The sequence below is a fragment of the Microchirus variegatus genome (genome assembly GCF_963457635.1).
Source record: "Microchirus variegatus genome assembly, chromosome: 13".
Taxonomy (NCBI): Eukaryota; Metazoa; Chordata; class Actinopteri; order Pleuronectiformes; family Soleidae; genus Microchirus; species Microchirus variegatus.
In genome coordinates this window covers 12,863,271-12,889,816 of record NC_139814.1, presented here as the reverse complement: position 1 = coordinate 12,889,816, position 26,546 = coordinate 12,863,271, and the positions used below count along the sequence as shown (strand labels likewise).

At 41.5% G+C, this 26,546-nt stretch overlaps 1 protein-coding gene across 2 annotated transcripts in view; it reads right to left on the bottom strand.

The window, feature by feature from the left end:
- Nucleotides 1-635: 635 nt before the first annotated feature.
- znf704 (zinc finger protein 704) overlaps nt 636-26,546 on the bottom strand; it is a gene marked incomplete at both ends in the record, with an annotated part of 46,866 nt that continues 20,955 nt past the window's right edge. For both annotated transcript variants that reach the window (XM_083899367.1, XM_083899368.1), the window contains 7 exons: nt 636-750; nt 1,859-1,950; nt 2,529-2,657; nt 2,935-3,244; nt 4,276-4,376; nt 8,055-8,332; nt 11,264-11,367. In XM_083899367.1, the coding sequence (XP_083755493.1) occupies nt 636-750; nt 1,859-1,950; nt 2,529-2,657; nt 2,935-3,244; nt 4,276-4,376; nt 8,055-8,332; nt 11,264-11,367 (1,129 nt within the window). The remainder of the gene's footprint in view (nt 751-1,858; nt 1,951-2,528; nt 2,658-2,934; nt 3,245-4,275; nt 4,377-8,054; nt 8,333-11,263; nt 11,368-26,546) is intronic.

The following is a 26,546-nucleotide window of genomic DNA, read 5'->3' as shown; positions in this document are numbered from 1 at the left end:
AGTCAGAATCAGGTGAGAGTCCGGGGGAGACGCGGTGATTTAACAACCACCTCAGAAAGAAAAAAGGAAAAAAATAAAACATGATGATGATGTTGAAGGAAGAACCAAAACAACGTGCTCTGCCTCCGTGCGTTCGTGTAACGTTTTTCAAAAACTGCGGCAAAGAGGCTCTTTCTCCTTTTGGATAAAAAAAGTGAAGATCTTTTCTTTTCTTTCGACAAAACACACACACAAAAAAAACTTTTTTCCTGGACCTTCTTTGACTCGACTTCCCATTTTAAAACTTTACAAAACATAGAAAGATGCAACACTGAACCCAACATATTTTTTTTCTTTACATTGTTTAGCTGCACTGGGTTTTTTCTCCCCCGAAAAAGTGGGAATGATGGAAATGGCGACAGTACTTGGAATCTAGGACGGCAATCCTGTGGTAGCTTCCAAAGCTGGAATGGATAGGTGGGGCTGAGCTTGATGGGACAGTTGAGATTTTTAGAGCTAAAGAAAACCAAAATGCATGCAAAGTGACAGCTCTCTCTCTCTCTCTCTCTCTCTTTCTCCGCCGTCTCTGTGGCGAAAGGCAGCGAAGCCTGTTGGCGAGGGCGCGTGCGCGCCGTCGCGTTGTTGGCGAGCGTCACTCAGTCGGTGAATCTCTGGCAGGCCTTTTTCCAGCGGCAGGCGGTGCACCACATGTCGCGGTTCTCCATGCCGTACACCTTGCGACACTTCTTCCCCTCGCCGCGCACCTTCCGACTGCGGAGAGGAGATAAAACAGACTTATATTTCGTTTGACAGACATGAAAATAGTAACACGCTTTTTATACCTAACTCAAATCAAAGCAGTCATTCTCACACAGACAGATTTAGTTTGAGTCGCCAAATAAAATACCTTCCTTGAATCTGCAGTGCGTCACTTTTCATTTTTCTGCCTCAGTTTGGTCTTTGTAAACTGAAATGATGGAACATTATTTATCTGCCGTGTCCTTCACCTGAAAACAGGCTCCGTCAACAACCATTTATCCATCAAACTGCTCAATGGCGGTTTTTTGAGCTACTTTTAATGGACGCACGCTTTTCAGTCAAACTACAACCTGCATACATGATGCACAATAAAAATGACCGCACCATACTTATTGTGTTAAAACAGAAACCAGAAAACACGCTGCACAAACAGCACATTTTCTTGAATGGACAACACACTCTCTTATAATGGAGTGCTGTCCTGTTTTAATTCATGATCATTTGTAGAGCAAAGGGCCCATTTGCAGTGACACAGAATTGATTACAACCGTGTTATGGGTGCCAGCGTAGTTTAAAGGAATACTTCACAGATTAGCATTTAACTTTGTACTACTAGAATAGGGTTAGTATTTTTGAAAAATTGTGCTTCCCAACCTCAGTTTCTGTGCCCACCAGTGACACTTGGTCTGAAGATTGAAACTGCAACAATAATTTAGCACTTTTTAGACCCACCCATAGGGGTACGGGTGTCGTTCCCAGAATGTAAACAGTGTCCGCCATCTTTGCTAACAGCTATGCTAACAGGACCAAGTGTCACTGGTGGGCGCACGTACAAAAAAAAAAATAGAATGATGATATTTCTCGACTCAGGGGAAACTGAGGTTGGGAAGTGCAATTTTTCAAAAATACTACCCCTATTCTAGTAATACAAAGCTAAATGCAAATTGGTGAAGTATTCCTTTAACTATTCCTTTAGACATAATGACAAAGGAACATATTGTTTATTGCTAATTGCAAATAAACAACCGTCTTTGATTCCATGACCATTTGTGTCCTAAATAACATAATCATTCTTCCTTGTTAAGGTCTAAATTTAAGCTTTAAGGTTGAGATCTGGCACCTGAGAGCGATGGTGGCTCTGGGAGGAGACGAGAGGACGGCGATGGTCTGTGAGCGCTGTTCACCAAATCCCTGGCTTTTACTGGAAGACACCTGAAGAGAGGTGGGACAGCACTGAGGGTCATGAACATCCTCAAGAAGAGCAAGTGTACACGACCTTTCAAAAGTTTGGAGTCACTTAGAAATGTCCTTATTTTTTAAAGAAAAGCACTTTTCAATTTTCAATGAATATAACATTAAATGAATCAGAAATACACTCTATACATTGTTAATGTGGTAAACGACTATTCTAGCTGCAAATGTCTGGTTTTTAATGGAATATGTACATAGGTGTATAGAGGTGTGTTCTAATGGTACATTGTGTTTGCTAATCGCGTTAGAAGGCTATTCGATGAAAACCCATGAAAACCCTTGTGCAATGATATTAGCACAGCTGAAAAAAGTTTTGCTGGTTCTTTGACAAACGGGCAAAATTATTATTTTGAATAAAAACCATTATTTCTAATCTTGTCAATGTCTTGACTATATTTTCTCTTCATTTTGCAACTCTTTTGATGAATAAAAGTCTGACTTTTAATGGAAAACACAACACAAATGGTTATAGGTGACCCCAAAAACTTTTGAACAGTAGTGTATGTAAATGAGCTTTTGTTACAATGACGTTTGCTCACCGTGTTCCCGGTGAAAGTGACGGGTGGCGACTGCCAGGAGATGCTGAAGCTGTTGGTGGGCGTGAAGCCGGTGGAGCCAGAGCTCGCCGAGTTACTGCTGCTGGACGGGATGGACACTGGAGCTGTCGCCTAAACATCAGAAGTTAGTACTGCATTATTTTCTACTTCTAACCAACTCATTTTCAAATAAAAAATATTATTTTATTGGCTGAAAAGAAAAAAAACATGGATAGAACACTGTTGTAACACTGACACACAGTCACATCAGTTTGGAGCCTGAGAGACAAACTGCTGCAGTGTGTGCATCGATCCAGAGAGCATTGATCCTTCACCTCCGTGTTGAGTGGGAGCGTGTATGTTGTACATTGATCCTAATTTGTGTAAGTGCGCACACACACACACACACCTGGTAGGCGTGGTCCGCGTGGATGAGGTAGAGAGCGCTGGGCGCAGAGCGGCTGAGCGGGGTGATGCCGCCGGTGTGAGGCTCCTTGGCGTCGGACGGCTGCGGCGGCAGCAGCGGCGGCCTGTGGGAGTCCGACGGCTGAGTGAGAGGAGGCAGAGGGGAGGGGAGGGGGAGAGGGGGAGGGGAGAGGACGGAGGGAGACACGGGGGACAGGCTGCTGAGCCCGTCGGCCACCGAGTCCGTGTTGAGCTTGATCTCCGTGTAGTAGAAGTCTTCCTCGCCGTCGCTGCACTCGGAGTCGCAGCTACGCCTGAAAACAGGAAGAGACGTTTTAAAAAAAAACTTAATAAAAATAAGCCAATCACATGGCAGTAACAAAATGATTCGCTGAGATGATGCCAGAGTTTAAGGTGATAGAAAAGCAACAGTAACTCCAACAACTATATAACGAAAATAAGACCATCTCTGAACACGCAATACATGAAACCTTGAGGCAGATGGACCACAGCAGCACAACAAAGCACTGACTCACTATGTTAAGTGTCCTAAGTACCTAATAAAGTGGCCAGTGAGTGAATGTAACTGTACAACCTGTCACTGCTTAAGCCCAATTTATACTCCTGCGTAAAGTGCTCTACGTAGGTTACACGGAGCCCTCTGCGTCGACGGAGAGCCTGTCGAAGAGCCTCTGCGTCGTCTCCGGCTGCACAAAATATTTTTTAAGTGTCCGTCACTTCATCAAGGGACAACGGAGACGGCAAGAGCTGCGATTGGTCCTCAGGACAGGCCGAGGTAACACTGCTCTGTGCCGCCACAGTGCGCAACGAGCGTCCACAGAGGCGGAACTGATCACCGCCGACAACGTCGCTGCCAAACTATAAATACGTCATATCTTATATCTCATATCCACATGTTTAGACTCTAAATGGCTAATTTCTCACCTCAAATTTTCTTAAAACTGCGAGTGTGAGTGAGAAACGGCCACTGTTATTCCGCCGCAACAATAGTCTTTCTCTCTCGGACGCCATTGCTCACTGTAGCCAAAATCTCAACAACCTTGCGTAGCGACCCCTACTGATCGGGCGGGAAATTGCAGTGCGTATCCGTCACCACGACGGCGAAGTATGAAGGCTCGAGGGGTCTCCGTGGTTACGCAGTCGGACAACGCATTACGCAGTCGGAGGAGTATAATGTGGCCTTTACCGGTGCCCAATACAGGAGTAATTACAGAGGCACTAATCCATCAGGCAATAATCTGACATTTTCTTGAGGGTTTGAGTGGATGACAGCTGAGGTACCCAGTGTGTGTGTGTGTGTGTGTGTGTGTGTGTGTGTGCCTACCCCAGGTGGATGGTGCGGATGTGTCTCTGGATGCCCGCAGCAGTACTCAGCACCTTGCCACAGTTCTTCCACAGGCACTTGAACATCACCTTCATGGAGTTCTGTGGTGAAAAGACAAAGACGGTAAACAGACAGTAAACACAGGAGCTCGTGTAGTATTTTTGTTTGTGTGTCTCAACTGAGGATAAACACAGTTTTATAACCTCATTTATCACAGCCAGTCTCCATCTTTCTTTAGCCTCATTTCCACTAAGCATTACAGTACAGTTCAGAATTGCAACAGTGCGGTTTGGAACGGTACATCCTGATCTGGCTCGCGTTTCCATTGTGGCTTGACTTGTGTGGGCCGGATGGTAAAAAAGCTGCTATGTCAACAGTGTGATGTCATATCAGCGCTGCAGACGCACATGAGTAAAAATAAATACCACAAAGACAAATAATGCAACAGTGGATGACATCCAACAGTCTGTGTTCTTTCTTTCTTCTTGGCGTGAGGCTGTTAATCGCGAGAAAAAAACACACAGAAGTGACGATTCTATGTCGTCTATGTCTGGCTCCTCCCTCTAGGACCTTGGTACCAAACTGCGAGGATGCCAAAAACTGGGACCGTAAGGATCAGTTATTTTGGCATCTTTCTCAATGTTTGACAGCGGGAAATGCAAATAATTCTCAGTGGAAATGAGACATATGAGGACGTGACCTTATTTTAAATCTATCTATATATGTGTGTCTTATTTAAGATTTACGTACAGTGGAGCAGGAAGAGGAGCCGATCCATGCCTGGCAAGAAATGAATCGTCTACACAGTGGTGATAATGGTTGTACTTGCACCATAATGAAAATAAAATATTGGATTTAAATCACTGTCGCTTTACAAAAAAATGCTTGGATTTAAAAAGCCAATGTGAGGATAAAGACACTGTTTTATCTTCACGTTGCTTCATTTTGTTTGTCACATGTTTAACTAAAAGCAGAGCGAGGCTAAATAACAGTACATTCGTCTCCGGCTGCGATCCGACGACGCTCCTGTATCTTTTTTATCCGTCGACTGTAATTACACCCTCGGCCTCCCGCTGAGACTGTGCATTGTTTTGTGCGGGGAGTGACAGGCTTTGTGTGCGTTCCCCTGTTTGCCCTCTTCCCGCTCGCCTGCTCTGATCGTGCATACGTTGTCTTCCTCACCCGTCCATCAAACTATTGTTGGGGGGGGGGGGGGCTGTAATCATTTTGACATTATTAATTCCCCCCCCCCCTGCTCACACACAACAATCATCTGGTCCCCATGTGTTGTTTTTGTCTTTAGGTAACACAAGCATATTTGGTGTGTGTGTGTGTGTGTGTGTGTGTTATTCCCTTTAAAGACGTATTTCACAGTAAATTAAATGAGAGCTCCATTCACTATTGTGTCCATTCGTTAAGAGAGACGCGAGAGCACTAGAGCAGCACATTAGATCACCGGAAATGTATGTGTGCGCGTCAACTCTCGTCTCATCTCATTTCTCTAAAATTAATTATGAAAATAACTTCAAAATGAAAGTAAATGTGGCTTTAACCTGTTGGACAGAAAATCCTCCTGCAGCACTCAGATCTATACTCAAAGCAAAGCTACACCATGTGACCAGGAAGGACCACAAAGAGACAGAAAGCTCTTAACAATGCCTCACTTGAATATACTGACATTAACTAATTGACTTTTTATAATAGAATAATCAAATATTCATGCCCCTCCCTAATATTAATACTGAATTGATTCTTTGAGGCATTATAATGACATGGAAATATGCTTGACAGCAGTTTTATGTGCTGCGTTTAAGTCTTCTACCATTAATTACCATTAATGTTGCCACTTAATGACACTTTCTTACAGTATTTGACTATATTACAATATATTATAGTGTTACTCCTATATGTTCTCTTTTTCTACCCCTATATCTTTCTTCCTTTGTGACGATTCCACCCCAATTAATACAGTGCCGTGTGCTGATGTGGAGCTCGCCCAAGAGTCTGTATTGATTTGTGGTGGATCGCCGTGGCGGTAGCTATGCAGGATCTTTATGTTTGGCCTTAGCAGGTATTAAAATCATTAGAGCAGTTGCACGTCGCAGGCTGAGGGGGTAATTAAGAGCAGCAAATGTGTGGACACAGGTCACACATACAGAGAAAGAACACAAAAGAACAGTGGAAAAGACGAGGGAGTCATAGCAGGGAGAGATGGATGATGCTGACAGAGCTAGCCCACAAACTTGCTCTAACAAGGAGATGGAGAGAATTAAGGAATGCAAATCAATATACACCTGTAAAATAATGAGCGACACTGAATGTGATGAGGCGTCAGTGGTGTATAGAGGGATTTGAGTGTACAGTGACTATGTGCTGTATGTCCCGCTTCCCCTCTGCCCATCACTCAGTCAGAGCCTGAACTACTTCCACATCCTCACTGGTTAATATCACAGAGAATCATCCAGTCTGTGACAGCATCTCAGTCTCTTCTTATTCAAAGAAATACTCTCTTTTAAATCCCCTTTAGTGTGTGACTTTGTGGCAGGTCTGCACGGGTAAAATAAAACTGTCCAGTGGCATTTTTTTTCATCGTAACATGTTTTAGCTGCTGCTGCTGCTGTGAATATTCATATTATTATATGCATGTATTTGATTTAGGGCAGCCCATGGGAACTTGGCTTGCAAACAGAGGGTTGCCAGTTCGAGTCCCCACCAGGTCAAAGGGCTGGGGTACTCAACCCCCACGTTGCTCTGCTGCTCACTGCTCGGTTCCAAATACACGATGGGTTAAACGCAGAGGATGATTTATAAGTAGTATATAGAAGTATATATAAAACATAAAATCCCACAGTGCTGCAGCGACTAATTCAGAGGTCGACAACTATTTTCATGTCTCAGAAAAGTGCTGTGAGAAGTGAAGTGGTAACTGGTCAATTTAGCAGGCGCTTGAAAAGCCAGTTAGCGAAAAGAGATTTTAAAAGTGAGATCTTTAGCGGTGAATTATTATTGAAAGCTATTCAGACTTTTTCCAGAATAACTTTTTGATGACTTTTGGCTCTCAATCTACTCTGAGCCATAATTCAGTCAAATTAGGGAACAATCTTAATGGTGAAGTGAGAACATGAGCATCATTAAATAGGTTCACACGGAAACACACTGTGTGGATAATGTCTGATAATATTTGTTTGCATGGTTCACATGAATATGGTCACAGTCGGGCTAAATTCACACTTACCTACTTCTCTGTGGCACAGAACACTTTATTTTCTTCCGTTTAGTTTAGAACTGTTATTTTATTTAATATTTCTTTATGATTTTCTTCTTTTGTGATGCTTTTAGTTATAATTTGTTCCAAAAAATAATGACATGCCAGCCTCAAGGTTCAGTATAAAGAGAAAAAACTGCATTGTTCTTCTAACTCACTCTGATCGCTTCTTTTAAATGTGTTCAATCAAGAAGAGACCTTCATATCTGTGCTCAATCACAAATGAAATGCCCATAATAAATGCTTTATTCTCTACATGATTACTTTTTATACTTCAGTTTCTGTTTTTAATGCTCTAGATTACTGTCCTTGTGCTTGTTTATACTCTGCGTGCACTCTCATAATAAAGACAACTTAATTACGCCAATCTCTTTGACATTGATTTGAAAATGCAAAACAAATTCTTCACAAAGAATCTTTGAGGAAAATAAGGATTCATTGTCATTTTTCTCTTCCCTGTAAGCTTCAGCACTTTGCTTTAGTAACTGCCATTAACACGTCTAAAAGTCTTTACCTTCCGTTTGCGAGGGATGGGCTCATCGAAGAGCAGGCTGCTGCCGTCCTGTTCGTCCAGGCTGGGGTCTTCGGGCCCCGCAGGGCCGGGCCCCACGCCGCCTATGCTGGGTACGCGAAAGGGCTTAAAGCTGTCGGCTGAAAGCGGCGGGGAAGGTGTGGAGGGGTTGGACTGGTCACTGGGTGCAGACCAGCTCCAGTAACCCCCCGAGGAGCTGTTGCTGGACGGGGTAAAAGGTCCTGCTGAGCCATTATCTTTCCACGAACCACTTAGTCCCTCTGAGAAGATGAAGGCGAGGAGAGAGGCAGGGATGGAGGGCGAGGTTAGGATTATCAAGAGCAGCAGCATCACATACACAAACATGGCTTGACCCCACTTTTTCAACCCCGATACAGTCATTTAACATCTTTTAAACCAGTGTTTCCTAACCTTGGTCCTCAGGGAACACTGCTTTACATGTTTTAGACACACACATTGAAATCAACAGCTCACAATCGGGATTCTGCAGAGCTTGATGATGAGCTGTTCATCTGAATCAGGTGTGTTGGAGTTCCCTGAGGACCAGGATTGGGGGAAACACTGGTTTAAACTATCAATCACATTTGGGCGGAATCATTCAGAGATGCAGCTAACCATTATTTTTCTAGTAGGTTATGTTTTCGACTATTTTCTTGAACAGTCAAGTACTAGACTGGTTATGTTGATTGGTGTTTTCCAAACATTGAAATGACGATGTTCTCAAATGTTTTGATTAGTCCACAAACCAAAAGAATTAAAGGCGCCGTACGTAAGAATGTGGCCAAAAACGGTTACTACACTCAAATTCAAAATACCGAGGTTCTTTAAGGTTTCGTTTTCTCCGCCATTGTAGCTCAGACGTAACGACAACCCGTGTTTGCTCGGTAGCTGAGACTCTACTGACTGCAATGATTGGTAGATGGCTGTAGGTGGCGCCACATGCCAAAACATGATTTAAAAACATAAACATGATTTGCAGTCTGCAAAATATATATTTTTTTTAATGCAAATATTTTGGCTGTACTGTTGTTGTTGGTGAGTTCAGTTTGTTAAATGAATATTATTCCTGAGTCTCTGTGACATATTAGGAGGATTTTATGGTCAGTTGATTTAAATTTATTACATAGTGCACCTTTAAAATATGAATAATACAAAAACAAAAAACAACCCGGAAAATATTCACATTTAAAAAACTGAAATGATGCATTTACTATCTAGCATTACCAGCCATTTAAAACCATACTGCCATACAAGTTTTTACATTTTAATTTCTCTGTTATATAATACAGAGCATCTCTCGGCTCATGCTTCACAACAAACGAGGAAGAAAAGAGGAGCGTTTGGTCGCATTTGGAGCAGCTTCAACCGCAGCAAAACATGTGGGCGCTCCCCCCCAGTCAGGGTTAGGAGATCAACATTTTGAATGAAGATCCTAGACATTTAATTGCACCTCACACAACAAAAGCCCCCACAGTGCAGCTATTGGTTAGCGACACATGAAAAGAAAGGTTACCTTTCCTGTTCTGTGATTCCACTGAGACTTCTCCAAGGTTTTGTTTTGTAGATGAAAGAAAAGTTTCTTTTTGAATATCGCCTTGTGAAGATGGAGGCGGCGGAGGGGGAGACTTTGGGCAGAGTGTGTGTAAAAAGTGTGTGTTTGTGACAGGGTGAACGAGTCAGAGTGGGAGTGAATGCTGTTTGTGTGCAACGTAACAGAGGAAGTGTCTCACTAATATAAAGGAAACAGCTGCTTGTTTGGTTTTTCTGATACAGACCAAATGACTCCTATTCATATGTGAAAAAGCACTTTCATAAAATAGGAAATATTTTTAACCTTTTAATTAGAGGTTGACCAACCATTTTTTCAGCCTGTATGATTGGCCTTTTTTTTCTCCCTCTATCTGATATAATATTACACTTGAATAATAACAGAAAATGTTATTATCAAACATTAAATAATGTCAAATGCTATGTTTAAACATACAGTATATACAGAGGCTATACAAATGTGCAATATAGAGTGTCTTATATCCTTTTTTCAGCACAACCTAGACAATCTGATGAAAAAAAAATCTTTCACTAACTATATAAACATACCTGAGCAAAAAGTCCTCAACACGTTTAAACTCAGATTGAATTTGTGAAATTTGGAAATACCTCACAGTTCAAAGTTCACTCAACTCGTTCAAGCGGTCTAATTTTGTGACTTCTGCACAATTATTGCTAATTTATAAAAAATGTGATATAAAATCAATCATAACTTTGACTCAACAACACATAAGAAAATGGAAAAAAACTAATTTTTAAAGCCTGAATATGTGACCTATAAGCACACACCCCCAGGATGTCCACATAAGGAGTTGTGTATTATTCCAAATCTTAGACGTAATAATCAGCAGATTATTGTTTTATTAATTTTACTGAAAAAATTACTTAAACTTAGACTTATTGCTCTTCCTCTAATTAAAATGATTACATATACAAAGATTTTTATGTATTTCAAACTCCTTAGGATTCTTACATAGTGGAGAGTGAGGGAAAAAGTCAACTGTGACACTGATGTTTGCTTGTGTTTAACTTGTGTTAAATTGTGTTAAATGCACTCTTCTTGATCTCCAACATCATGGGTGTGACATCCGTATAACTACACTGACATAAAACCGCACATTCAGTATTTAAAATCTACTCAGCGTGTAGGTGCATAACATACGGGCTCATTGAACATATGCATTAACGTGTGTGCGTGGCGGTTGGACGGTCGACTGCACGTTGAATGAACAGCTGCTCGGTCGGTCGGTTGCACAGAACATGTAAGAAGTTGCGTGTGTTTGCAGCAACAGCGCATTCTCTGCCATGGAGACGAGTGGCACAAATCCAGACTTTCTGCCTTTTTTTTTCTTTTTTTTTGACGGGTTCCTTAAAGCACAGCAGGTGGCAGCAATTTATCAACCTCAAGCTTCAACACTTATTCACAAGATAACGGCCACGAGGGAATGAAGAGTTGATTTATAGCGGAGCAGACAAATGTCTGGCTTAGGGCAAAGTATTCTCTCTTTTTTTGGGGTGATGGAGTCATGAATGAAATAATAATACATCAAAGTCAAAGACTTATTTTGCTCTGCTAAGTTTTAAGCATACATTAGCATAAGTATTTCCACTTAATAATGTGTTTGAGCAGGTACGATGCTCACCGCTGACTTTGACAGGCGGACTCCTGACCAGTGGACTGGTGGAAAGACTGGTCAGCACCATGGCTGCTGTCACCTTGTCCATGTCCACTTCGTCCTCCGACCGCCTGGAAATAAAAAAACACAGAAGACAAAGATAAGATTTCTATTTACAATATCGAGAGAGATAAAATCTCGCATTATCTTGTATTAAATACAGAACATAGTGCATTTTCTAGTCACCCAGTCACACACAATTAACAGTGCAATTTTAATTTTATTTTTTTGTTATTTATTTAGTTTCTGCTCTTTTAACTTTTTAACAATTAAAAGTGGAATTTTCATTTTATATTTGTTATTTATTGAGTTTTCCCGCTCTTTTAACTTTTAAAATTAACAGTGCAATTTTCATTTTATTTTTCTATATTTATTTAGTTTCTGCTCTTTTAACTTTTAACAAAAAAGTGCAAATTACATTTTATTTTTCTGTATTTATTTAGTTCCTGGTCTCTTTTAAATTTTAACAATTAACAGTGCAATTTTTCCACCTTTCACTATATATCTGTTACACACAGTGATACATATTGTACATCTTACATACTTGTTCTGTATCTTTGTCTGTTGGACAGTGTGGATTACCTCCATGGGGGATCAATAAAGTATTTATCCATCTATCTACATATCTGAAGTGAACACAGCTCAATAAAACATAGCTGTTACACAGTGAAATAATAAATTAACTGTAAACACTGCTGCAGTCATTTGTGATCACCCACACAGGATTCACACAGAGCACCAACACTGAACACTAAAACTAGACTAGACTAAACACCAGCTCACACAGTGCAGCTGCAGCAGAGTCGAGCTTTATGACAGACTGTAACCACGCGCACAACGCGTACGTTTGTCTCTTCTAATTGGTGCACAGTGGAAGACAAGCGTCTTAATCCGCTCACATGTATTCCTCGGAGAAAGGCGAGGCCTGTGATCAAAGGGATGTCAATCTGTTTATCACCGACAGTATACCTACAGTGAACGCTCACTGTTAATGCACTCTCTCTCTCTCTGTGTGTGTGTGTGTGTGTGGTTTCTATTACAATGACAAAATCCCCCGATGCCTTGGGAAAACAAAACAAAAACATGACATCAGCCATCGCTAGGTTTCCCAGTCTCTAAGATCAAATAGTGGCTGAGGCTCAATTATATCTGGTAAACAATGCAACACACACACAGGCAGAAAACTGTTCAAATAAACTGAAATAAACACGCAAAATCATATTTTTCTTGTAAATGTTGTGTTAAAGATAATAGAGCTGAAACAATTACTAGATTCTCGACTCTATTACTAAGTTAATTGTCAACTATTTTGATAATCGATTCATCGTTTTTTTCCATTATTAAAACAAGATTTCTGATTGTTTTAGCTTCTTAAATGTTAATATTTTTCTTGTTGTTTCTTTGCTACACATAACGTAGAAATCATTAAAACCTAATCATTTTGTGGACAAAAACAAGACATTCAAGAACATCGTCATTACCAGGTTTGACAAACACTGATTTAACATTTTCTGACATTTTAATTCTTAAGGACCAAACGATTAATCGAGAAAATAAACGGCAGATTAATCGATTACGAAAATAATCGTTCCGGTTCAATAGACTTTTGACTGAGTTAAAGTTACAGACAAACTCCTGTGTACAAATGACTGAGGAGAGGAGAGGAGAGGAGAGAGGAGGAGAGAGGAGGAGAGCGTCGGCTAACAAAGAAAGTGCCTTGTCCTCCATTAGCTGATATCTAATTTATTACCCTTTCCACCGTTATAATATGATGTCATTAGAGCCGATCCATAAATCAAGGAATGGAGCTTCACACACAACTGCCACTTTTACCCCCTTAACCCCCTCCACACCCGCCCAACGTCGCCGTAAAAACCACTTCCTGGTCACCTTGGGAGGCCACCATGTGACTGTAGATATTATCTCCGTGGCAACCGTGACAGAACACAATTACCTGGTGCTCTTGTCTATCTTGAAATATGAAAGAGTAAATCTCTGGGAGAAAAAAAACAAAAAAAACACATTAGGCGCAACAATAATTAAGATGTGATGTATGAGAGGCGGAGAAAGAGAAGCGGGAAAAGGGGAATTCCCCAAATTACATTTTTCATTAGTGGCCCTGTCAAACTTAGTTTGCGTTCAAGCGCTTATTACGGGCTATAATTTCCACACGCTGAGAACATGTACTGTATGTGTGGAGCGGAGAGAGTCATGTGACACAGTGCGGTTAATGGATTGGTAAGTGAATTCTGATAAATGAGCTTTTGTCTGTGTGTGTGTGTGTGTTTTAATATTCTTACCTCACTAAGTTGCAATGAAATAACTGGTTCCCTGATCCCCGAGGCTTTCTAAGATGAACATGATCGCGGACATATTACTTTATCTGCTGAGAACGAGTGAGACCCTAAAGAGCTTGCTTACTAGCAGCAGATTGCATTAAAATTGATGCACATAATTTTGATCTTGCCGCAGGCTATTTATAAATGAAAAATGTGTTTATCTTTGTGGTTCAAAACAACGCAGTGTAGAAGCTGTTGATGCCTTTCAAGGAAAAGTTTTATATATGATATTAAGTTGAGATTAATTCTGTTCAGGTGGCAGCAGCAAAATATATAATACAATATTCAGATTTACAGAGGCTAATACAGAATGTATTTTTATTTTGAAGCTACACGTGTAGCTATTTAGTCTTCCAACACACAAATTACTTCACATTTAAAAGCGACTACAAAACACAAGACAATCAAATGACCTTTTCCTCTGTTTACTTTTAAATTCCCATGCACAGATTTGCACAATTAGATTTTCAAGAGCTTACATGAACCTGAGAGCAAGTAAACAGATGCAGGTAATGAGCAATGGCCTTTTGTTATGCAACGGTTTAAGAGCAACAAAGATAAAAAAACAAACATATAGAAAAAGATGTGGAATGTTGGCAGAAAAGCACAAGCACGTGTTGAAAATGACACAAATTACAAACTACGGGAGTTAAAATTAGAAAGCAAGGATACGTTGGAATTCACCTCTTGAGGGCGAGGGGAAACAATAGCTCCCTGTTTGATGAGGGGTTTGATGAGCTTGGTGGAGATATGGCTGTTTGCCAATCTGCCAACGGGCAGTGGGTAGGTGTACGTACGAGTGTGCATGTGTGACATGTGCCGATACTTGTTGTACTTCCCCAGACAGATGTGCCGACTTATTATTTCAAGGAACCTCAGGTGAATTGAACAAAACAAAGGGCCTATATAATGGAAAAAAGAAAAAGGGGGAGTAAGATGAGAGAGTGTGTGTGTGTGTACCAGTTTGCCACCATTGTGGGGGACAGGCAGTGTCCAGTTTCAAGCAAAACACCGGCCATGGAGAGACAATAACAGGGTTCATATTACTGTGGTCATCTTAGTGGGACAAGGTAGATAGGAGCCGATGAAGCGTGGGCCCTTTTGTTTTTCCAATCATGTTCATATTCAGGAGAAAACAACAGGGGCATCGTTGTTCTTTGAAGGCACAGAAATGAAAATGTGAAACTGGGTTAAGTAGAAGTGAAAATAACTTCAGTAGAACTGCTGATTTTCTTGGATTCTCATGGTGAATGCAGACTCCTGACTCATACATCTATCTATAAATTGCAGGAACGTCTGTCCATCTTTTTATTCGCATATCTCTCCAAGCGATGGTCCGACTGATTTCAAACTTGACAGGTGTCTTGCTACGGTCACGAGTAAGTGCAGTGCCGAATGCCGTTGTTTGGATAAGTAATGCAAAAGATAACGTTAAATATATCGATGAAAGAAGCTCTACTGTAGCCACTCCCCCTCTCACTCACACAGCATTGAGAGGATAAGCCGGCTTTTTGGCAGAATTACTAAAACCACACACAAAGATTTTGCATTGACACTGCACTAGTAACAGTAAATTACACAGCTTTTTTTCTGCCTGATATTTCCAACTTTAACATTTATATAACAATGCTTATGCATAAAGTATGGGTAGCCAATGTTCAAGAGGAAAGAAATTGGGCTTTTAACCAGAGGTTCACCAATTCAAAATCCCAGGAGGGGTCAATCAATGCCTGAGAAAGGCTTCCAATCCCACATTGCTTGCCAAGAGCAGCTACTTGCTGCCCACTGCTCCGACAAATTCACTCTCACTAATTAGTGTGTGCGCAAATAAAACAAATTCATGTGTCAGGCTGTCTGTACAATCCTTAAAAAAAAATCATTGCATGTGCTGTCTGTCACCTGCCAAGGAACTGTGAAGTTAAATTAGCAGCTTCTGCCAACTCCAGAATGTTCACTTGTGTGTGCTGTATATTGTCTCCTTAAATGAACGTGAAATGCAATAATAAACTCATGGTTTCACTCTCTAATCTGGATGTGTCTCTACTGCAGAGCTAAAATACAGAAATACTGGAAGAAAATCCAGTTTCTAACTACTAAGCAGCATGTAACATCTCTCTGAGAACAATAAAGTGTACACTTGCACAACAAGTAATACTTGGCCAACACCGGTCATTAAAAAAAATGGCAAAACTCTGCCCAAATGAAGGATCTACCTTGGCTCGTCATGGCACATTTCGCTGCAGACACGGAACGCGGCACTAACAAGGGAAATGTCAGCGTGTAATCTTTTTTTAATAAACTCCCTTTTTCCAAACTCCCTCGGCTGAAGTGGGCCAAGGTCAGCGGTGTGCGCACACACACACACACACACAAGCCCGACTGCATGGTAGTCTCAACAAGTATGTCACCCGCAAACTATCAGTCAGTTCTAATGAAGGCAGCTGCGAGGTGTGGTGGGGTTACAGGAATTCCCCTGAAAAAACGGGCCGGCGCTCGCTACCAAGCAACAGCCCTCGCTCCTCCGACACTTCCCTGTTCTCCCTCTCCTCTCGTCCTCCCTTCACCCCGGTCAGATTGACCAAACTTTTGTTCGCTCTCCCTCGGCCTTTGCTCACTCTCGCTCCAACACTTTGAGTAAAGTAAGTGGGCAAGGAAGAGAGCAAGAAGTAGGGTGTGTGTATGTGCAGCTGTGTGTGTGTGTCTCTTTGATGCTGGTGGTGCAGCGGGGTCTACTCGTTTATTACAGCCACTGGTCTATGACGCCTATTTCCTCCTCAATAAGCTCCTATAAATCAGAGAGCTCCTCTTAAAGCATGTGCTTATCCGCTCTATCTCTTCCTCCCACACACACACACACACACACACACACACACACACACACACACACACAGAAGACATCAAAACCACAAAAGGAATCTGCATATGACATGGGACTAACATGCATGAAGGGCACAGCCATTGATTGGCAGATGTTTATGAGAGGAGGACGCACAGGAATTTTTTCTTTCACGTGGTCGTGTGCATCGCTCAGACCCTCGAGACGATACAGATAACATTCAGCCCTTTGTTGGAAAACACACACACACACAAAAACTGAATGTATTTGAAACCCTGAAGCAATGTCAGAGCATTGTAAAGCCGACTCAATTTCCTGTGCAGAGTACCGCAGCTGTATGCGGGAAGTCCAGGTCTATATATGTGGGTTTGGACAGGTGTTGCCAACAGCTGCAGGTCGGGGTTTTTTGGCCTTATTGTTAAGTCAAGCACATGTTTTATGAGAACAATCCACTTTCATTGATGCAATATGGGCGGGATATCCAAAATAAATCATTCCGCTTTGGTGTCATCTGGTGGTTTTATTAACCTTGTTTATACAACGAGACTATAAAAAACTAACTGACCGCTGTTGGCAACGGATGCCAGAACACGCACTGATAGACAATAATGACTCCTCCTCCTCCTGGTGATCGTTTTTAAACTTAATTTTATGGGGAAACGCAAACAGAGAAGAAAAAAGGAAACATAATGCTGTCTGCAAGTCAATGTCTTCATTTGGATTTGATTTGTTGAAATGGCACACAAACATTTTCCAGATGTTGAAGGTTCATACAGACTTTGATATTTTGGCCAAATACTTACTTTAGTAAGCCTATTAAATTCCCATTAGCATAAGTGATGGTTTTTATTTTTCGTACATTTACGGTTCAGCTCAGTCAGAGGCTAAACAACAATGGCGAGAGTGGTAAACATCGCCTGTGAGAAATTAGCATCTACACACTGTGTTTCTGAGCGACACATCTGTGCTAAAGGCCACACACACACACGCACACACACACACACACACACACACACACACACACACACACACACACACACACACACACACACACACACACACACACACACACACACACACACACACACACACACACACACACACACACACACACACACACAGTCATCTTTCTAGCCATAACAACATATGCACTGATCTGACAGCCAGCTCCCTGAAATAAGAGCCACCTCTGGCATCTTTCCCTTCACACTCGCAGCTCTTAAAGCAGCGGTGCCAAACCTACATCTTAGTCACTGTAACCTGATCTTTAGAAACAACTGCAGCCCAGATCCTCCGGTGCTGAAGAAAAAAAAAAAATCAACCCCTTTTTGCGAAACTTTCAAGATACCCTCATTCAACGTTTGATAATGGTTTCAGGAGACAACACCTAAGAAAACTCTGGGACACGAATCCTCCTGAGCGTTATATAACCAGAAAACCAAGTTATAATCTGCATGGAGAAATGATTTTACAGTTAAGTTTGTAGTTGAATACGTTCTGTTATTTCTTTTTAAAGGGAAAAACGTCAGACATTTCTGGACCGGGTTAAGGCTGACAAGGTTCCATAATTGTAAAACGTGAGATTTCCATGTTTTTATTATTATAAAGCTACACACATACTGAGAAAGGATCAAAGTTCAATCTTTTTTTTTTCATAGACTGAGCCTTTGAAACTGCTGTCAGGAATCTAGGTACTTTGAAGTGTCCCAACAAAACAGTCGCCTACTGCTATATTTTTTATTCAAAGTCTATTGAGGATTCATATTAGTATTTTAATTAGCATCTCCAATGATCTCAGCTTGTACTCTTTTTGATGCAATTCCTTAACCCACTGTTGAATTACTTTTATCTTATTATTTTAAGTTTCCAGAAGTATGAGTCATGTTGTTTTATGAGTAGAACACTTAATATGAAAACCACATTTTGGCAAGATGGGACTTAAAACTTGCTTATTCACAGTTCAGGGGTGAATGCCAAAGCTCTAAAAAGAGTATAAACTGTTTGAAGGAAGTTCATTTTCAACACAATATCCTCACATACATCACTGTCGTGCTGCTGAACGTCGATGCACTCGCGTTAAAGCTCCCATAGAGTGGTCCAATCGCACATATATGTGAGTTATTGAGGTCTACTTACATACATTAACTTGTTTTTATGGTCAAAAACCTCCTAGTTGCTGTAAAATGAGCCAATCAAAATCTCTCCTGACTGAAGCTCTCATCAGCTGCACTGTTTCAGACATAAATCTCACCCCCAGAAGACAGACTGTGTTGTGATTGGTCCACCAACGAGAGCTTTCCCAACCGTCTTGTGATTAGCCAGGTACATGGTAGTGACGTAATTAGCACGCCAGCTCTCAGAAGCGCAGCTCCCCCCTCTGGAACGGTGGATGCACTGCTACTCATTATCAAAACATTGTTTTAACAGTGTTTAAAAATGGCTTCGTCACAACTTTCCACCGCAGTCCCTTTTACGCCTTTTAACTGGAATCAGACCCAGTGTTAGAAGACACTGTCGCAAGTGAAACACCTCCACAACAGACATTCTTCTTCTTCTGCGGTTCAGTGTACGCAACTGGATGTACCAGGACTAGTGCCCGGACCAGGAGGATTTGCTGTTCAGGAGCGTTCTCAGCAGTGGCTGAACTGTTTGTTTCGAAACTTTAGGGCTTCATAAACGAGGTAATGGCGCGGATACACACCAAAAAACAGCGTTACTTGGAACTTCCGGTCTATGGGTTCTATAACATCGCTGCATGTCTGTAGTCTGCTATTCACCGTGCTTACCCGCCTTCTGGTAATCCACTCCCTAATTTCCGTTCTTGCTCTATCACCTGCCTGATAATTAACCTCCTCCGTGCTACAAATGATCTCAAATCCTAGAGCCACTCACTTGCCTGACAAGCCCCGAGGCTAAAGCCAAGTTCACACTGCACGCCGTTCACAGTAGCAGGATCCCCGTGCATCCCACACTACTACACACACACACCGTGCCGTCGTCATGTCTTGAGTCTTAACAGTCTGCGTGTGATCGGAGTCAGCGAAGCATCGGAAAGGTTTCGGCGTGTCTCTGCAGGTCGTGTCTATTAATATTTAACACGTGCCAAAACTCTTCTGTGAAAATCCTGTAGTGTTTTAGGATTAACTAGCTTTTTACTGGATGCAGACTCTTTGCACAATAATATACAGAACAGCAAGTACAAAACTAGAAAATGAGACGAGGTAGTTACTTGGTGTCCATTTTATTCCACTGCAGGAATAAAAGCTTGCCGATTCTCAGAAGACGCTGGAATTCACTTTCATTAGCGGAGACATTATTATGAGTCCTCGCTGACTTTCAAAGCGTTTAAGATCAAGGGCTGTTTTAATAGAAATTTCTTTGTACGGTAAAGGTCAATAAAAAGCCAGCGAACAAACTATTCTGCAGATATAACAAAATATGAGGTATTGATTTTCTTAATAAACCCTCAGGGAGGACAGAAAAAAAAACGTTGTTTTTGTCTCAGTGAATGTGAAATATCTCCATCGAATGCACCTCCACTGACAACACTGACGCAAATTATGTCCTGGAAAAAACCCAAGAAACTTTAATGCACTAATGAGAAAATGTTTAATTGAACATATAAGGGCAGGCTACATATAGATTAAAGTCATTAAGACTCAATAATATTATTGCTGAGAGCCACACTTCGTCTAATCATCAGCATGTGCTTGCAGCTAATTTAGCTGATTGGGTATTAGCATATTTTAGTGTGCAATCATTTAACCGCTGTGTTTGACCTGCAAACACTAACATATGAAGATGTCTCCCTATTCAAAACATACACTACCTTTGTATTTGAGACACACAAGCTTTTGTCTGACTTGTGGTGGACCATGACTTATCAGAAAGGTCTGAAACAATTATCTTAAGTGTATATGTGCCTCTCATCTATTTCTTTTACCTCCTTACAGAGGTGAGCATCACCTGTTTGACTGAATGGTAATTTTCTCGTCTGAAAGAGGTTTTTTTCTTCTTTTTTTTTTACACAACCATTCAAACTGGATTTATACGCACAATAACAACTTGGAAGAGGGGTCAAAATGTTTCTTATAAAAGAAAGGACAGGACACTGAGTTAATGAGGCGTCAGCAGCAAGTGTTAATGAATGACCTCATGGATTTTTTTTTTTTTAAAGCATTTCAATGACAAACTGAGACACAAGATCAGGTTAAGCATCAGTATGACTGCGTCTTTGTGAGCACCGAGTGACAAAAAAGGCCAATATACCTTATCTGCGCTCCATTCCTCCTTTCACTTGACGAATAAAATCAAGGACATAAAATGTGGAATGTTTGTTTAAGTCTGTGTGTGTGTGTGTGTGTGTGAGTGTGTGTGCCAGACTATGTTGTGTGAACGGTTAATGTTTGAACTTCAAGGTAAACATGTCGCGACAAAAAAGTGAGCCAGACTCTGTGCAACAACACATGAATGGCGTAGTAGGCAATGGGAAGTGAAAGAAAGCCTTCAGGTAGTGTTTGTAAGTGTTCTTATAGGAGACGTGCCATAAGGTGTGTAGGTGTGTGTGTGTGTGTGTCATTTCACATCCATAAAGAGTTAACCCCTGGAGCGATGGGAATGAGAGAAATAATCATAAACTCCTTGTGCTACACTTTACCTTTTGACACACTACTTCTGCTATATAGGCTTTTTACTTATATTCTATACAGCCCTTTGGCTTAGAGAGAACGACCCCCCCCTCCCCTCAAAGTTTCACAATTCTATCAAAAACTACTTGAGCAGATGCAGGCAGTGAGTGAAAACAGACCTGGATGTTGGTAGAGAGTTTGATGGATGCAGAGATGTGATGGGCGGTGAGGTGGAGGAGCAGGGGGGAAAGGTTTAACCAATGAAATTAAACATGCATTAGCTTCAATCTTAAAGCTGTCAGAGGTAATTGTTTTTTTTCTCCCAACGCTGAGGCCACGGATGTCTGCCGTCTCCCCACAAACTTACTGCTTTATATTGTAACACCTGCAGTCAGGATCGCTGTGTCCACGCAGTGAACTAATCCCCACTGACAGTAGCCACTGATGCATCGGCCTTTGCACTCGCAACTCACGCAAACCGATGTCGGCAAACGATATTACACTGAAATATGGTCATAATCAGCAGCAGTCCTTTACAAAGGGAGGCAGAGTATCATTGTTATCAGTTTAGAGGGGAAGACAGTAATGTGTTTTTTTTTTAAGATCTAACTGCCGCATCCCCCACTGTGAGTCTCTCTATTTAATCATATCTAAAAGCAAGAGAAAATATCACGATTGTTAAACTAAAGGAAAAACACAAGGATGATACAACAGTGAGGAAATAATGCCACAAAAATGTTAAAGTAGTGCCAAAACTCTGAGGCAAAAATATGAAACCGCACCGGCAACAATTAATGCAATTGTTGTACACACATAATGGATGATGATGATGGGAATGGAAGACGAAGAGGGGAAGAGGAGGTGCAAGATGGAATAACCCTTCATGACATACACACACGTGCACACACGCGCAAGTGATGGGCTTCCCCCTGAATTGATGTTGCTCTATGGTCTAATGAGCAGAGGGAATACACTGGCTCTCACTGCTCCAAGGTGCTCATGTGGTTTTGTTTGTTTGTGTGTGTGTGAGGCCGTTCCACTTTCTGTGAGATGTTGCAACTACCTGAGTGCGTGTATGCCTGAAAGCATGCCGGGCAAATGTTAGCGTATATAAATGTGTATGTGACACGATGGAGAAAAAGAGAGAGAGAGAGAGAGAGAGAGAGAGAGAGCAACGATGCGAACAAAGGCTATGAGAGTCATGACGACCTTTAGAGCGGCTAGCTGGTAAATACTCTCTCCCCCATCCTCCCTTCCCTATCTTCTCTTTTTCTCCCCTTTACCCATCATCTCTTTCGTCTGTCTGTCTCCATCCCATAACTCCCTTTCTCCTTCATCACTGGATCAGTACTGTCCACCCAGCCTTGGAGTAAACAAAAGCAGGTGGAGCAAGTGAAAAAGCCAGTGTGCAGCTGGGGGAAGTCGAACATCAGAGCATGTTTTTTCTCTCTCTGTCTCTTTGTTCTGCTGTTTTTCCTTCACCATATTGTTATGTTAGGATTTGTCTCATTTTCTACATCATAGTTGCGACTCTTTCTGACCTCAGACCTTTTATTTCAATGTATAGTTAACTGCAAACATACAAAATAGTTTTAAACAAATGCAAAGCAATTAGGCATTAGCAATCACTGTTCATTTTATCAGAGAAAAACCCACTCGTGCCTTCATAAGTAGACCTCCATCTTTTCTTACAACTGTTCCGTAAATGCATCTACGACCAACAGCTCTTAGGATCTGCTTAGCACAAGGACTGCAAACAATAAAGACAGTTACCTTGACTCTGTACAAAAGCACATTTAAAATAAAAAAACACCAGCACCTCTGAATGTGCCAAACTGTCTCTCAGCCCACGGCACTGACTTTGTCTTTTCAAAGTAAAGTTTCAGTCACTGTCAATGCTTACAAAGGATAAATGTTATCTTAACTATAATCCTGCAAAATGAAAATACATCCATCTTCTACCACCTTATCCTCCACATGAGTGTTGCGGCTGGTGCTGTGCCAATCTTAGATGACATAGGGCAAAATGTGTGGTACAACGTGGATAACTTGTCCACTTTACCTAATCTCCCATATTGCATATTTTTGAACTGTGGGAGGAAATAGGAGAACCCGGAAAAACACAGAAGAAGCATAATTAAAAATGTTTTACCTAAATTAATTTGTAATACTGAAGGATACAATATAACAGATGAATTGTGCTTTTTCGGCTTAGTAAATAAAGTCATTATAACAAGGTGTCGCTGGTGCTACGACTGTTGTGTTTGTTATGATTGAGATTGTGCGCCTGACCCTAATCTCCTGCCTTTTTCTCCTTCCATCACACCAGGATTGGGGGGAAATCTCCTCCTTCAGCTACCTTTCACCTAATCACTGTATATGTGTGTGTGTGTGTGTTGTCATTACAGCGTTTATTGGTAAGAGTGCTGGTGATAATGGAGGTTGTAAGAGCAGCATAAGATACCCCAGAATGATCCTTTCACTCCACCTGCCCTCGAGACAAGCACGCACACACACACACACACACAACCTGCCAATAAGAACCATAAACCACACAGACATAAACACACACAAGCACCCTTTTATCACCACTGAGCTTGATTATAAACACCTTGGCTGTAACCACAGCAGACACACACACACACACACACACACACACACACACCCACCCACCCACACTTCCATGCACACACCTCCAGCCCCTCAGCTCCCAGGAGAGCGATATACACACACACGAGAGGAAGGGGCCTCTTTCCCAATTACACCTTGAAGGAGGGGGTAGCTGTGTGTGTGTCAGCGTCCATGCGAGTGTGTGTGTGTGTGTGTGATTGCTGAAGGTGCTTATAAATGCCCTGGAGATTGAGCTGATGGAGAGCATAATAAAAGGCCTATCAGCTGGTCCAATCGCCTCACACAGCCTCCAGGCAGGACAAAGGATTTGCCCGCCACTTCAACATTTTCCTAAAGGCCTTTTACTTACACACCTCCCCCTTTATTCTCCGCTCCCCGACTCGTCCGCTCTCGCACCCCCCGGTTTACTCACGAGCGGTATATTTTTTAACCTTCAAAGTTAAAATAAGATGTACTCGCCGTTCATACCACATATCAGATGGTACCTACAATAACACAGATGTTAAAGCTGCTGTACAGTGTCACAGCAGGGTGGCCAGTAACTGCCGTGCCCACTGCCAACGTAATAGTAATTATTAAGGGAGAGAAAGAATCACTAATTACTTGTCACATAATCAATACGAGTCACAAATGGGTTTCGGATGACCTTTCTGTTTGAGTCTAATAGAAAAGATGTGAGAGAGGGGGAAAAAAAACGGAGAAGAAGGGTACGTTTTCGAGGAAGGTCTTCATCTTTTCTGATTAATTTACTGCTGTGTGGTATGAGGATGTGACACAGAGCGTGAAGGGACACAAAAACACACACACACACAGAGAGAGAGAGAGAGAGAGAGAGCACCTCTTCCCTCTCAACCATGTCAACAAGTCCACACAAAGATTCCTCTGCTCCATTATCCCGTGGAGATGCACCCACACAGGACTAGTGCTCACGTTTCTTTTTTAGAGGTATTTTTTGGCTTCATTAGACAAGATAGAGTAGCATGAAAGGGGGCTGCGGACGAAGATTAAAGATTATCAATGTAAGAGTCTGCTTTAACACGATAATAAGCATCAATTTGACTGTCATGGACTGAGTCATTGGTCCATCATTCACATTAAAAGCCAGTAAGAGTACATATCTCCACCAACTAACTACCATCTCTCTTTCAATCACACTAGTTTTATTTTGATGCCATGGTGGAGAAGCATGGGATCATGAGCTTCAGCTCATTTCTTGATTAAGTGACTGATCCTATCTGACTTTTTCCTGATGTCGCTTTATATTCCAGATTTTTTTTATGTATTCCAGTTGCTTGTGCAACAATCACCTGACCTCCTGTTGCCTTTCATTAGATCTGTATAGGTCGAAATAGTATTGGATTTTGCCTTGTCATTTTATTAGATTTTAATATATATATACCTGAAAAATCACGACAAAAGACATTTTCATTGAATAAGACTATGAATAAATCATCCAATTCTCTTGTGAAAAGCACCGTCTAAGATTTTGTTTTGCACGGTTACCGTAGCGGTTATCGCTCTTGCCTTTGCAGCAAGAAGACCCGGGTTCGAGCCCCAGTTGGAACAAGGGCCTTTCTGCATGGAGTTTGCATGTTTTCCCCGTGTGTGTGTGGGTTTTCTCCCGGTTCTCCAGCTTCCTCCCACAGTCCAAAAACATGCAAATTTAAATTGACCGTAGGTGTGAGAGTGTGAGTGAATGGTTGTTTGTCTCTATATGTGGCCCTGCGATGGACTGGCGAACTGTCCAGGGTGTACCCCGCCTATCGCCCTATGTCCCTAAAGCGGTAGATAATGGATGGATAGAATATGAAAACTCCTATGCAGCGAGAAATCCCACAGACATGGCTGCATGCCTGTACGTTGCCTAGCACCAGGTAAAGCAGCAAATTGGGGGTAAAAATACACAAAGCTAGTCGCTAACGTTTATGTGCTTTTTCCACGTACATTTTCTCATCAACTTAAACACTGGGTAATAAAACCAAGTTTAGCAATTCAATCTAGTTGTTAACTGGTAGGTGGAGCACTAAAAATCTAAAACTGTAATTCTGGAAATAAACCACTTTGAGAATCAAAAACATTGTTGGATAGGGTTCTTAAGAGGGAAAAATATTGGTTTTCAAACAAGAGATATAGGCACAGGAAGCTGACGGAAACAGCAGGTATAATTGGAATCAATAAGTCCCTCAAAGTACTAATGCTTCACATTACTGTTGCATTATTGATTATTCTTTATTTTGTGGGCTATCAGCATTTCTGCTAAAATCAGCCTCTGTGTGCAGGGTGATTTCACCTTAAAAACAATTTTCCAAATGAGCCCCAGAGAAAATGAAAACAACAGATACGTTGACTTATTAATTATTGGTTGATGAATTGCTGTTAAGAATTTTTAAACAATAAAAAAAGTAATTAATTAACTGACAAGGTCCGTTTCGATTCGTTGGGGTGAAACTCCAATGACAAAAGTGTCTTTCAAAGCAAGAGCTAACTTCTTTTAAATAAGGATTTGTGTCACATGGACATCAGACAACTAATGAACTAAATTTAAATTGAGCCAAACTAACCACTGATTATTAAGCTTTCATTCTTAATAGTGAAGGGAAATGCTTGAAATCTCCAAAAGAAGTGTGTGTTTGTGTGCGTTTGTCTCAGCCACGGGCGAGGCATCAAATTGATGGGACGTCTCGGTCACCTCCGTGCCAGTTGTCAGTTAGCATTAGAGTCAGTGTAGCATGCCTTTGTTCACAAGTGTCTGCCAGCAATCACAAAACACAACCACAACATTAAAAGACATAAAAAGGATGAGAGTCAAGGATGAC